The sequence below is a fragment of the Streptopelia decaocto genome (genome assembly GCF_964273445.1).
Source record: "Streptopelia decaocto genome assembly, chromosome: 6".
NCBI lineage: Eukaryota > Metazoa > Chordata > Aves > Columbiformes > Columbidae > Streptopelia > Streptopelia decaocto.
The window spans coordinates 41,575,915-41,589,884 of NC_138660.1; the positions used below are offsets into that span (position 1 = coordinate 41,575,915).

At 39.5% G+C, this 13,970-nt stretch overlaps 1 protein-coding gene across 1 annotated transcript in view; it reads right to left on the bottom strand.

Annotated features, from left to right (window-relative positions):
* COL3A1 (collagen type III alpha 1 chain) overlaps positions 1-13,970 on the bottom strand; it is a 51,112-nt gene that overhangs the window by 4,598 nt on the left and 32,544 nt on the right. The window contains exons 19-45 of the mRNA XM_082057196.1: positions 13,434-13,487; positions 13,184-13,291; positions 11,928-11,981; positions 11,705-11,803; positions 10,912-10,965; positions 10,460-10,558; positions 10,234-10,287; positions 10,049-10,102; positions 9,453-9,506; positions 9,098-9,151; positions 8,854-8,898; positions 8,664-8,762; positions 8,462-8,569; positions 7,875-7,928; positions 6,826-6,879; positions 6,668-6,721; positions 6,011-6,064; positions 5,568-5,675; positions 5,302-5,355; positions 4,766-4,819; positions 3,245-3,406; positions 3,023-3,130; positions 2,127-2,234; positions 1,659-1,712; positions 1,374-1,481; positions 661-714; positions 442-549 (exon numbers count right to left, since the gene is read on the bottom strand). Coding sequence (XP_081913322.1) covers positions 442-549; positions 661-714; positions 1,374-1,481; positions 1,659-1,712; positions 2,127-2,234; positions 3,023-3,130; positions 3,245-3,406; positions 4,766-4,819; positions 5,302-5,355; positions 5,568-5,675; positions 6,011-6,064; positions 6,668-6,721; positions 6,826-6,879; positions 7,875-7,928; positions 8,462-8,569; positions 8,664-8,762; positions 8,854-8,898; positions 9,098-9,151; positions 9,453-9,506; positions 10,049-10,102; positions 10,234-10,287; positions 10,460-10,558; positions 10,912-10,965; positions 11,705-11,803; positions 11,928-11,981; positions 13,184-13,291; positions 13,434-13,487 — 2,070 coding nt within the window. The remainder of the gene's footprint in view (positions 1-441; positions 550-660; positions 715-1,373; positions 1,482-1,658; positions 1,713-2,126; positions 2,235-3,022; positions 3,131-3,244; positions 3,407-4,765; positions 4,820-5,301; positions 5,356-5,567; positions 5,676-6,010; positions 6,065-6,667; positions 6,722-6,825; positions 6,880-7,874; positions 7,929-8,461; positions 8,570-8,663; positions 8,763-8,853; positions 8,899-9,097; positions 9,152-9,452; positions 9,507-10,048; positions 10,103-10,233; positions 10,288-10,459; positions 10,559-10,911; positions 10,966-11,704; positions 11,804-11,927; positions 11,982-13,183; positions 13,292-13,433; positions 13,488-13,970) is intronic.

Below are 13,970 nucleotides of genomic sequence, written 5' to 3' on the forward strand. Positions count from 1 at the left end.
ATGTTCTCTATATGAAAAAATATTAGTGATGCAATATCATCCAAAAGGCAAGAAAGCCAAAAGGCATCCACAAAAGCTTTGTATGGAATCTTGTATTCATAAGAATACATAGCTATAGGCTCAAAATACTGTATATTGCCATAAAATCATATTACCAGTAAAGTTATTTACATAATTTGACAAACATTCATGTTTACAAATGTGTTAAAAATTTTGCTGTCTGTATGCACCACAAAGGTGCATTCAGGGTGATTCAGGGGAACTAGACTTTCCAACACATTTGGTAATCAAATTACACAGGTTCTTTATATATATATATATATATATATATATGTAAATTTTCTTTCCTCAGTAAATTAGTTAAGGCTAACTAGTTACCTGAGACCTAAATGAGAGGAACTAAGACCAGCCATAATTCCCCATCGAGTGCAGAATACTCACAGGAGGACCAGGGAGCCCAGGGGTACCAGGAAATCCTCTATGACCCTTTATGCCGGCGCTGCCTCTCTCACCAGTTTCACCTTTGTCACCGCGAGGACCTTGAGGACCCTTTCGGAGTAGATTTACAATAAAAACGGTATACAAAGAAATAAGAAAAATGCCCAAGTAACAGGAGATTGCAAATGTATGATATCACAAGTACTTTTAAATAAGACTTACAGCAGGACCTCGAGCACCAGCAGGACCAGCAGAGCCAGGAGGGCCAGGTGGACCCTGTGACACAATAAGAATAAGATAGCATGGATCACCTGGAGATGACAAGACTGCCTTTTTACTTCCAGATAAGCAGCATGTTCAAAGCCAGCAGCTGTTCAGAAACAAGGGGAAGCTCCGCACACACTAAATAATCAGCAAGAATTTTGGTCAGCTCCTTTTTCTATGAATAGTATGAGTAGTCTTACTCTTCTATGAGTAGTCTTACTCAGCTGCCTGTAGGCAGCAATACATACCACATGCACTGGACCCCTTTTTCATTTTGTGAGGTGCTCAGCGCTCAAGCTGTGCTGGTGTCAGCACTTCTCAGAAATAACTTGAGGACTTCCAAAGTTACTCCTTTAGTTTAAATAAATAACATCACTTGAGGTGCATGAGCACCAGATGGGACTGAAATTAAGACAGGACCTACTGGGATGATGTGCTTTTTGGCATCCTAAGAGGTACGTGGATTTTGAGATTAGTATATATACAATTGTCAAGAACATAAACTGTGATGTCTTTCCCCTTGATATTCTTACAAAAGAGATCCTCAATGCCAAGAACTATGACAGTAACAAATGTATGACTCTTCCAAACTTGTACTTCATTACATCATGAAATGGACTTGGCGTAGGAAAGGTCTGTAAATAAGCAGTAAGCTTTTGCTTTGGTCTTACCTGAAATCCTCTTTCGCCAGCTTTTCCAGGTGCACCGGTGTTACCTGCTGGTCCAGGGTGACCAGGAGGTCCAGGAGGGCCAGGAGAACCACTTTCACCACGGTCACCCTGCAGATAGCCGACAGGGTAAGAAATTGAATTTTTTACTGAACTGTAGTGTAAAGACTGCATTCAGTGGAGCATAAAAGATTCAAGGAACAAGTTACAGAGGACAGAATAGTTATGTATGTTGTAATCTCTACATAACATTTACTTGGCAATCTAAAGATATTGGTGGTTCCTTACTTTGCCTCCTGGGGATCCATCACGTCCAGGTGAGCCATCTGAGCCAGGGTTACCCTGGAAAAAAAAAGAGTGGTACGATTTGTTCCTAAGCTGGATGATGAGCAGACAGCCTGTTTTCCACTAAGCTTAAATCTCATCAAAGAAAGAGAAAGTTTTCAAGAGGGAAGAGGTCCTGGAGGTGGAAGGACCCATGAAAGATTTACCAGACCTGCATTATTTTGTAGGCCTACAGGCAGCACAGTCTCTTGTTCAGTTGCAAGTGAGACAGACACGTGGCCCACACGTGGTAGTAAAAGGTAGAGAAGAGAGAGCAGCCTACGCCACCTTATGTGAGGATGTAATCTGGCCAGGCCCTTTATGCATCAAGCGCTTGAGGGAGGCTTTGTGACCCTTACGGCATATTTACTGCCTGAGTCTCCCATCTGTAACGTGCTCGCTAGAGCAGGAAGGTCTAACATGTGCACTCACATCTCGGCCAGGCTCTCCAGGTAAGCCCCTCTGCCCAATAGGACCTTGTGGACCAGGAGCACCACGTTCTCCCGGGACACCATTGATGCCTGGTTTACCATCTTCACCCTGAACAAAAGGGAAAGGATTTTGTTTCAGATAAATACTTATAAATAATACCATCGTGTTATGCATCTTTAATTAAATATGCAGTGATTGTGAAGGAAACCTAATAAAGTGAAGGGTCAGGGTGACTTTGGTGATTGTAAATACTCAAAATAAGAAAGATAAAGACTTGGCCAACTAGTTTCTTTTCATCACTAGTAATATTCATGCAAGGCCATTGAACCCAGGGAACATTCCTTTTTTTGTCAGCTAAGAAATAATAAATGGGTAGATCTCTTGTTTTGTTCCTAAAAACAACAACCAAAGCAGTTAACAAAAAAATGCTGCTCTATCACAATATTAATGACAAAATACAAACTAAGCCTTGCACCACCTTTTCTAGAGAGAGGTGAAAGTATTTTCTTGTTTGGATCATAATATTTAAGCAAGAAACATATTGAGAATTAAGCAAAAATAGCATGAAACAATGACTCAATTCTTGTCTCAATGAGAGTTCATAGCCCATTCCCCTCCTTAGGTGGGTGAAGCTGGTTATAGACTCCTAGATAATCTGCTCCAGGACTCTTTGTAACGGGGGTTAAAATCAACTTCGCATCCTGCAGCTGCTTGTTACTGGACATTTTAAAGCCTGATTTTATGGACGTAAACAAAAATAACTGCACAGTGTGTTGTCTCTGGACAAAGAATACGACACATTCATTACCTTTTTGTAACACAGAGCTATTTTTAGGAGCTGGATTACAGTTGTTGCGTTAGCTCTGGGGCTGTTGCTGCAGAGAATGCACACTCACCTTGGCCCCTGCCATCCCGGGAGGACCGCTTGGGCCACGCAGACCTGGCAAACCTGTGTTACCTCGGCCACCGACGATGCCTTGAGGACCTGGTTCACCTGGTGCCCCCTGTTTAGGAAAAGGTCAGCTCAGTCAATACTGGGGATCTTCAACATTCATCAGGTGGCTTCTTATTCTTGACAATCCCTGTCAATTAGTGTAACTGGCTGGCCATGTACTTACCCTTTCTCCTCGTGCGCCTGGTGGCCCTTTTTCACCAGGTGAGCCAGGCTCACCTCTTGTTCCAGCAGGTCCTGGACTGCCAGGAGAACCAGAGCTACCAGGGGGTCCAGGAGGTCCATCCTTGCCTGCAGGCCCCACATTACCAGGGGGACCTGGACTGCCCTAAAAGGAATTTGAAAGAAGAGCGTGAGCTGCTGTATCTGAAACAGTAGTGCATGCTCCCTGGTGTTGATCTTTCCTCATGAAAGCCAAGCAGATGATTCACTGCCTGAAGGTAGATTTAGGGTCCAACCTCTATGCACCCAAATCTGATCTGGTCTTATAAAGAGAATCCTTTCACCTACCACTTTCAAACCTGTTTTTTGTCTCCCTCCTGTCTGGACATACGGTTTGCATCATCCAACACCTGCACAGTTGGATGCCCAGTGTTTGTCATGCAGCCAACACAGGATATACGTTCCTTACCTAGGGCTCTGCCACAGAAACTTGAAATAGTTGCAGACTCTACTGATTTCTTGAATCACTTAAAGCCAGATGCCTTTAAAGGGCTATCTTGGACAAGTGCAGAATAAAATGTCTTTCATTAAAACTCTCAGCCAATCCATGGAAGAATTACAGTGACTTTGATAGGACCTTTAATTAAAATCCTACTTTTTATTCAGCAATATTCAAATTTGTATCTGTCTGTAACTATAAGGCAGAAAACAAACATCTCTTTATCCAAATACAAAAGTTTTCTTTATATCTCAGTTACTGTACAACAAAAGATGATAACTTACAATTTTTACTTTAAAAGGGTTAAATCCATTGTATCATTTGTATTTCCTTAATTTTTAAGGAATCAAAAATCAGAATCTAATTTTGACCATGCAAATAAAAAGTAGATGCATGTTGATCTTCTCTTCACACACATAGATATTCTGTAAAATACTGGAATTAGCTGATACATCAGCATACATTTTTATAGTGGGACACTGCAGACTGGTAGCTTAAACTTCAGATGTAGCCCAGATCGTAAGAGAGGAAATTTTGCCACGAGAATCTTTCCAAACTCCTCTCTCCCAAGGTAATGAAATTTTATGCCATTCCATCCTACATGCAACTAAAAAAATTCTCAACAGGGATCTACAAAATATAGTTTTGGAAATGCATATCAATTTAAGGTGCTGAATTCAGTATTTCTTGCATCTTAAAAGAACAAGAGCAAAGACAGGATGTCTGCCATCCAGAGAAATAAGGACCTGATCCAGGAGAAGGACTCCACTAGCTCTGATGGGCGTTGGAAAACAAATGGTAACAGGAGGAGTGTCAAGACAGCAAGAGAATAAATTGCTATTCTGTATGAAATAAGAGGAGAATAAATGCTCTTTTGCAGAATTTTTTCCCCTAAGTCATAGTCAAAGTGCTTTTGTTTATCCTATATTCATGTCAAGGTACATATAGCTTAATATAGTGTAAGATATTAATATATGTCTAAATATATCCACAAGGTAAGAATAAAAGGGGGATAAGACAACTTACATTACTGCCAGGGGGACCAGGTAGACCACGAGCACCAGGGAAACCAGCAGCACCCTGTAAGAGATGAGATCAATACTTCTAGTTGTCATTTTCTGAAGATTAGAAAAACATGAACAAATTGATTTTTATACAGTGGCTGACTTTGAATAATATTTAGCTGTTTTGCTTAAAACATTTTTGTTTGTTTGTTTGTTTTTGTGGGGTTTTTTGTTTGTTTTGGCAAGGAAAGGTCTCACATGTTCCTCAAAGGTGAACAAGTGGACTCTGAGAAACTTGGCAAAGACAGCATGTAAATCTAATAACTGTGTAGATAAGCCATTTTATAGCTTTGGGTCAGTGTGCCAAAAGCTATTTTGGCACTAAAATCAATGTAATCCAGATCACTAAACACCTCAACTTTAATTACTCGTTCTGGAACACTAATTATTCTTGAACTACAGATATTGAAGTCATTGAAGGTATTATTTTTCATTTTCATCATGTTTATTGTAATAGATGGAGTTATTTATCAGTGTCTAAGTCAAAGAGATACTCACAGGACCTCCAGGAGATCCACGGTCTCCCTTTATTCCTTGGGGACCAGGTGGACCCTACATGGAAGGAAATGAGATAGAGGAAATGATTTGATAAATAGATAAAAAATACCACAAGTGTCATGAAGTGTCAGGCAGTTCAAATGCTTGCACTTGGGCCCAGCCATCCTGAGGGAGCTTAGTATGTATAAAATTGTCAGGAACATAAACCGTGAACTGAGAACTCAAGAAACCTCTCTCCGAAGCAACAAGGAACAGCAAAAACTTACTGGTGCACCAGGACCACCCTGTGGACCTGCAGCTCCAGGGGGTCCAGCCTCTCCTCTCAGACCAGGTGGGCCTCTTTCTCCTTTCCCACCAGGTTCTCCATTTTGGCCCTGTAGAAAATTTATATTGTTATTTTACAACTCAAAAATTGCAAATGATATCACTGTAATAAGAACTCTATCCAGGTACAATTCAGAAGGGAACTTAACTATTAAATTAAATGTGAATGCAGTTGAACTCTGTTGGTCTACCAGTACAGGAAGGGAAGGATACAGACATTTTGCACTATGTGTGACCAAGTACAGAAACAGTAGTAAATTAAGCCAATTATGTAGCAGGTATGTATATTAAAGAGGTTACAGGAAACCCTTCTGAGATGTGGATGAAGTTAGAGAAACTAAAAGCTGATAATCACATTCAGTTGCTTTTAAGTGTTTATACTTACTGGAGCTCCAGGGAAGCCAGCAGGTCCAGGAAGACCTTGTTCTCCTCGTTCACCCTGTAGAAAACAACAGGTCAGCAATGCAAGATGTTAGAAAGATAGGCTTCACTTTACAAGTTAGGGAACACTCCCATGAATACTGCTGAAGTTCTTTGTCTTACCAGCCTTTAGAGGAAAAAAAAACAAGCAAACAAACCAAGAGTTGGTGCTGAGCTCTAAAAACAACTGCTCAGGAATTATCTGAAGATTATCTAAAGTGTGACAAACCAATCTCAGTTACACCTCTATAAACCCTTAGCAAAATCCACAGTGTTCCCTAGATCCAGCTGAGATCCAAATATGCTTGTTTTATCAATCTAAAATACAAATATAAGAATATTTTTAAAAGTTTGAATAGCTGTAAGAAGGAAACAACTGTTGCTCATGCTCCTGCCCTGACCTGTCACCGCAGCCCACCAGCCCCTTTACAGTGTTATAAGCTCTGATCTTCTGAAGACCTTAGCACCTGTAAATCCCAAGAGCCAACAGAAGCCAAATATGCTTATTTATTTTGGCCACAAGCCACATGTGTTCCTAGCAGAGCAGGTGCCACACTGATGTCTATACATGGCCAGATGAGCCACGGTAAAGTTCTACTGGTAGAAAAGTGCTGTCACTTACAGGACCACCACGGGAACCCACGGGGCCTGGGGCTCCTGCCGGACCCGTCTCTCCCTGTAAGAAACAAGAATAATCACTGGGTGGTTTAATTCTTCCCATGGGACAGCCACCAGTGTGGCTGTTTGCAATGTCAAACATCATTACAAAGGACGCTTTACCTTATCTCCAGGTGGGCCAGCAGGACCAGGAGGACCGATGGGACCCACATTACCCTAAAAAATTAGAAAATAATGCATTTTTGTATCAAAATATGACAATGTTAATTCCTCTATTTTGATCAATAGCATTTATGTTTCAGCATAATCAGGTTGCTATAGGTATTTAAATGGAAGCAAGTCTACAGTGCCGGAGTGTGGTTGCAAGTATGTTTTGGAGCGACACTGATCACACCATTTTGCAATGAGAGAAGTCTCCAATTGATTTATCCTTTTTCTTTTTCTTTTCCTTTTTTCCCCCACCATCTAAACCTAATCCAAAACTTCTCTCAATGACAGACAATGGAAGTTATCCTTTGCCCTAAATTTTCATATAGATTATTGGTCCATATTTTTTCAGTATATGTTCAACACCTCTTCACTAGCCTCTTTTTTCTTCCTTGAGAATTTAATGGATACCTGATGGTTTGAAATACATTTTTTATATTTCTTACATCTCATACACCTTCAATTTTATATTTGTCACTTCTGTCATTATTTTCATGTATATACTGCTTGCAGGTACTCAGTAAATATATGTATGTATTTCAAGTGTCTGTTTTATGTGTGTATGCTACATAGATGTATAAATATATCATATATAGTAACCTGTAGAAGTGTTCTGTACGACAACACTTACTGTCATCCTGTCTTTTTGTGCTTCATTATAACCAGCATCTTCCTCATCAGTCAGCTAGATTTAGTTAGCTAGTAACATCTTCTCTACTTCTGTATCAGTGCTTTCCCTCCAAAACATTGTCCCAATTAATTATAATCTTCTGCTTACAAAAAAAATCTATAGTATCTACCCAAGTAGTTGTAATCACAAAAACTAATATTAAGTCTAGTTTAGTTAATGAAACCAGATTTGCACCGCTGGATGAAATACAATGCGATTACAACTTTACCTCTCCTAGATTATATTTATTTATTTTAAGTTTACTCATGCTTTAAGTGTAGACTATGTGAAGCTAATTGATAAACTGCTAGATGTTTAAATAAAGAGTACTCACTCTCTCTCCTCTTGCACCAGGAATGCCATCAGCACCTTTGCCACCAGGTTCTCCCTAGCAAGGATGGGATGTAAAAAGCATAAGCAAAAAGCAAGCATAAAACAAGCATAAGGAGGGGAAAAAAAGGAGGATTAAAACATAACTGAGGAGAAGATAACCAGGCTTCCTTATTGTGATCATACCAAACTAAACTTGGGGATGGCATTCTCACCAGTATTCAGCATCAGATACTGAATACTTTGATGGAAAAAACCCCAAATTGACTCAAAATGGAGTCTATGCCGAACTGTTTCCCCATGGTATGAACTATTGTCACTGTTTATCAGCTTGATCAGAATTGTTGTAATGTATCCCTCCCCCAAGAGATGTAACACAGCAAAGTATCCAGCAATATATCAAACCAGGTGAAAAATCCTGTATCTTTTTAACATACAGGACTGATATCACACTGCTAAATCAACAATACTGCTACACAGTCATTTCCTCTGAGATCAGGCCAAAAGTGAAAACATGAACAAATCCAGTGCCTTATGGGAAGCAAAAACGGAGTTAGTATAAATCTGGCAGTGTGTGTGTGGGTGTGTCACCTTATCGCCTTTTGGTCCAGGACTTCCAGAAGCTCCTCTTTCTCCCGGCATTCCCTGTAAGCCAGGCAGCCCTGTGCCTCCAGGCGGTCCAGGAGGTCCAGGAGGACCCTGAAGAGTAACAGAAAAATAATTAGAGAAAGATTAAAAAAAAAGAACCCAAATGATGCACATAGTAGCAGGAAATAAGCAAGTCTGTGAGTACCTTGGCACCTTCTGAGCCAGCAGGACCTGGCCCACCCCTTGTTCCAGGAGGCCCTGGAGGACCCTGTGCACCACGTTCACCTGGGACACCATTTTCACCCTGTGGCAAAGAAATGTGTTATTCTTGGTTGGCAAGCTCATAGTTTGTTAATTCCTTACTTTAATTAGAAAACTGTTGTTGTTTGATTTACCTTAGGGCCTGGGAATCCGGGTCCTCCAATATCACCTTTTGGCCCCTGTTTATGATAGAAAATAAATCTAAGTAAGTTGTCCATGCACTTAGTGAATCTGCATTGTGGATGGCACTCTGTTTCTCTTGCCTATTAGCCCTTAAAGCAGACTTCTCTGCTCTGCAGAGTGCCGATAGCTGAGTTCGGAAATGTAATCTAATATATTTGTCATTGTTTTTTTTTTAAAAAATGAAGTACTACTTACTGGTTCTCCAGGCTTTCCATTCTCTCCAGCTGGTCCTGGTCCACCAGGCAATCCCTATATGAAGGAACAGTATTACTATCTCTGTTACACAGATAAACTATGCTTTTTCCTATCTAGCAGATATTTTTGAGACAAAGATGTGTAGCCAACTCATTGCAATCCTTTACAAAGTAGGAGGTGCTAATTTGATAGCTAGTGGGTTTATGTGACATGATCTATTGAGCTAGCCATCTGGTTTGCAATTATGAAATACTAAGCAAGACGTTTTGTCAAGTGGTTGATTTCTCTGTGTGTTAGTTGTGTGTTAAGTCTATTAAAAACAATCAGAAACTAACAAACAGTAAGCACACAGCACCTGGAGACCAGGTGGCCCTGCTGGTCCTGGTTCTCCTCTCTCCCCAGAAGCACCCTGGAATCAAACAAAGAGGGGAAAAAAAAAGTGAGCTTGTCTGAGAACATTTCAACATATAAACACCTCCACACCACCTCTAATCTAGGTATCTTTATCATGATCTGATGACGATGTTGCACAATCTGAAAGGCTAATATATCTTGGTGTTCTGGTATTTGCTCTTTTTGTTCCAACCATTAGATATAATTCAGCAGACACATTTATACTTGGTACTAGTCTGAAATGCCAGCTCTGATAAATGTTAAAGGGAGCAATAATTGCTTCAGTTTAAAAAGGTGGTAGATACCCAAGAGCTCTAAATAGACTTTTCATTTCAACTTATACTAGCTATACCTGACTCAGGTTTCTCCTAACAAAGTTTTGAGTATTAATTTATTAAAATACTGCAAAGAAGAGCTCTTTTATTTGTCTTCAAAAAAGGAGAATTCTTTATATCATTAAAAATGTTTTCCTTCCCTAAGTTCACAGTCTCTATCTGCCGATACCAGACCATCTTGGCAATAACTCATAATAGTCTTTTACACAATCACCCCACTTACAGTAGGTCCAGGAGGACCTGGGAGGCCAACATCACCGTTCTTCCCAGCAGGACCCTACAGAAAGACAAAATTATGCTATTTATTATGGGTTGATATAATTTTTAGGAGTTATAAAATTATTGTTAATTCATATTATGTCATTAGTGAAGTAATGTGTAATTAAACAGAATGTTAATGAAACTTACAGGTGTTCCAGGTGGTCCACCAGGGCCTCTTTCTCCGTTCTTACCGGGTGCACCCTTACAAAAGAGAACGATCACATTTAGAATCTGAGAGATCACATTTAGAATTCCTCTTCTGCTCAATGCACCTTAAGCTTAGTTTAAAGCAGCATAACTTAAAGCTACAGCACCCGATAGTCCCATGATGGAGCAGCTGAACAGTTGAAAAAAATGGAGAAATCCCACTCACCTCATTGCCCTTTGGACCAGGGAACCCCATGACACCTGGTTGACCACGGGGGCCCGGGGGGCCAGGTGGACCAGAGCGGCCAGATTCACCCTGACTACCCTGGGATTAAATAAAAAAAAAAGGACAACATGGCATTTGTTAGGGGAAATAAAGGAATATCCATGACTTGTTAAATAGTGAGTGAGGGTGAGATCAGGCTACAGACATTGTCACCTAAACTTATTATGTGTTTTGTATTTCAACTAAGCTTCTGTATACTCTGTATTTTAAATAGTATTAAATGACAAGATTTACAGAATGTTATTACAATGAGACAGCATATAAAGTGCGCTGGTAATTAAAACAAAAAAAGAGACAATCTGACTGCGATAACAACCTGTCATGTAGATACTGTGGGATGAGGGTAAGGTCAGTAGGAGGACTGGGCTAAAATATTTGCACAATGTACGTACTGGAGGGCCAGGTTTGCCATCGCTTCCAGGGCTTCCTGGAATTCCAGGCAAACCCTACAATGAAAGAGAAAAAGGTGTTATTCTTCAGTTTTAAATGTACAGTATTAAGTTACAATACATAAATAACAACACAGTATTAAGTTACAATACACAAATATCAATATATAGCAACACATTTTAAACTACTTGCTTGATTTTAACCACTTTAATGAAGATTAAAACTCCTCCCATTTCCCCCCATCTCATTAAGGAGAAAAATTGGAGAAAGCTAACAAATTGCTTTGTTAGGAGTTTCTTTCTCTGAGAGTCATTGGATATAATCAATGCATTGTACATTGACCAATGTGCACAAAAATGGTATTCTTTCATTATTTGGGAAGAAAACTCATTTCAGATGGTAAAAATCAAGGAATGAAACAATTTTGACTAGGTACCTCTACTTAACAAAATTTAAAACGCATTTAGTTAACTTGTTTTATATTTTTAAATATTATTTTTGTTATATTTTAAATCATTCATTGCCATTTCCAGTAAAATCTTCTTTAGCTGCAGTCAGGCTGACTTTTGAATTTCAATACATTTGTTGTCAGCAGTTGCTAATTTTTAGCATAGCTCAGAGAATGTTGTTACATTCTGTATATACTACGAAACAGGTTATTTGAGACATGAATGTATGTATGTACTCAAAGGAATTAAGATTGCATTTTTCTAATTGGACTCCTGTATTGTCTCAGCTCAGATGAGGCATCTGTAATAGAGTTTATCTCCATTTCTTGGAGATGTCCCGTCTTACTCTCATTCCGGGAAGCCCTGGGCCTCCATCTTGTCCACGCTCTCCTGCAGGTCCACTGGGGCCAGGAGGACCTGGGCTGCCACGTTCACCAGCAGGACCCTACAAATGAGATGTTGCAACTCACAGCAAGGAAATCGGCATCAGACTGAATCTGAAATTTTCCACTCAAATTCACACGGGTCCTCCAGAAGTTTGGGGTTTTTTTCTAGAGGAAGACTTCTACCTTTTCACCTGGAAGTCCATTGCTACCGGGTAGGCCACGGAAACCGGGGGAGCCCTGCCGAATAAAAGAACAAAATATGGATCATAGGCAATAGGACTTAGGTAATGGCAACTGTTTTTTTTCTATACTATTTACCATTAGACATGTTATTATGAAAACCAGTGAAAGAAATAGATGGAAATCACATTTCACTGTGGCAAGAAAGTCTACAGAATTATTTTCTCTTTGGATACAACTCTTCTTCTGAAATCATAGTCCATCCTCCATTATTTTTAACTGGCCCAGCATTGGTTACTTGTTTCATGAGTTTTCCAAATTTGTATCAAAAATAATCCATTCAGTCTTGAACAATTATTTTCTTCTAATTCAATACTGAAAAGAGGTCTATTGTTATAATATTTATATTTACTACTATCTTCATTGCTTACAAGAAATTTGAATTATAAAAATAAATTTGCAGCCCCATTTATATATGTAATATGCTGAATAAGTTCACTTTGCATCTTGGGTTTCCTCATCGCTTCAGCAAACACTCAAATCAATTATCACCAGTAGGTGTTACAAACAGATCAGCACAATTTCCTTTGCTTCAGATGGGAACAGGAATTTAAATTTTTAAGGGTATTGCTATTTATTTTGTTGAATAAATAACTCAGGAGTTTCTCTGTGAGAAGGTTCTTTGGAAAATTATGGAATCTACTAGCCAAAAAACCTGTTGGCAATAAAGATATCATAACATAGAAGACATCCTGACAATATCATTTTTTATTGACATTATTGACATTTAAGATCTCTTGGCAATGAAGATGTTGACATAAAGACATATCCTGAATGTAGAAGAATTTGCATTAATTTCACTTTCCAGAGCTGAAATGTTGTGATTGTTCATTTTTGTTAACTGAGAAGTAATTTTGAAATTTGTATTTATTTTTTTTTCCTGTGTAGTTCTCACAGTTTACTGTTGCTTTTCAGCACAAATCTTTCAATACCACTTCCTGGCACATAAAATCACTGTTTCTTCAATATCAAAAAAAGAAATTAATTTATTTCAGATGGAGATAGAGCCAAGTGCTACAATTCAGATAAGGAACTAGATAAGCCTCTTCCCCAGTTTCATAACCCAGTTTCACTTCTGGAATTGGTGAGAACTGGTATGTAGCCAAATTTCTCCTTGAAGCATTTTGAACACCAGCTTTTGCTGTGTCTGTGTGAACTCGGAACGTGCCCCATCTGCGTGGCCACCCCCAGCAGCTTACCCTCTCTCCAGGTGTACCAGGTGTACCAGGGGTACCGGGTTCGCCGTTTGCACCTCTTTTGCCTTCCTCACCAGGAGGTCCAGGAGTACCTGGGGTGCCATTTTCACCCTGGCAACAACAACAAAAAAGCCCAGCTATGAAGTTAGAAGTCTCTAAAAAAAACCCCAGAACACCAAGTGTTGCATGGGGAATGATTCAGGGTTCTGACTTTCTTGGAAGAAGTTTCCAAACGCATTTAAAAATCACTTACACGCTCGCCTTTTGGGCCTGGTTCTCCTTTTGCACCGTCCTTACCAGGTTCTCCCTAAACAGGAGAAAATCCCGTTAAAATTATGGATTGCAACAGGGTATTATACTAGAGCTACTAGATGTACTAAACCACCAAGAACTAGACGCGGTATCTTTCCAATTATTGACTAATTTTTATTATTTGACATTCTGCAAAGGAATTAGCATTAGTTGAGCTGGGATGTGGAATGCATGTGCCTCCTTAAAAATCCATTTAGGGCAAGAAGTGATAGAATCTTAAACACCACTGAGTAAAATTTTATGTCTGTTTCTGAGCTATTTCAGACATCATTAAGACTTTTACTTGAAGTCCCTGAGTATTTTCTCTGACAAAGAGCTACATGTGGTGTAAGGCTGTCAGGAAAGAGCCTGCTGGGGTGAATGGCAGTGTAAGAGTAGTGGACTCTTGACTCAGCCCATGGGAATTTAAACAGGTGAAATTAGGATTTTTGAATCAACGGATTTCGTCTAACGTAGCCATTTTAGACAAGCCTTTTTT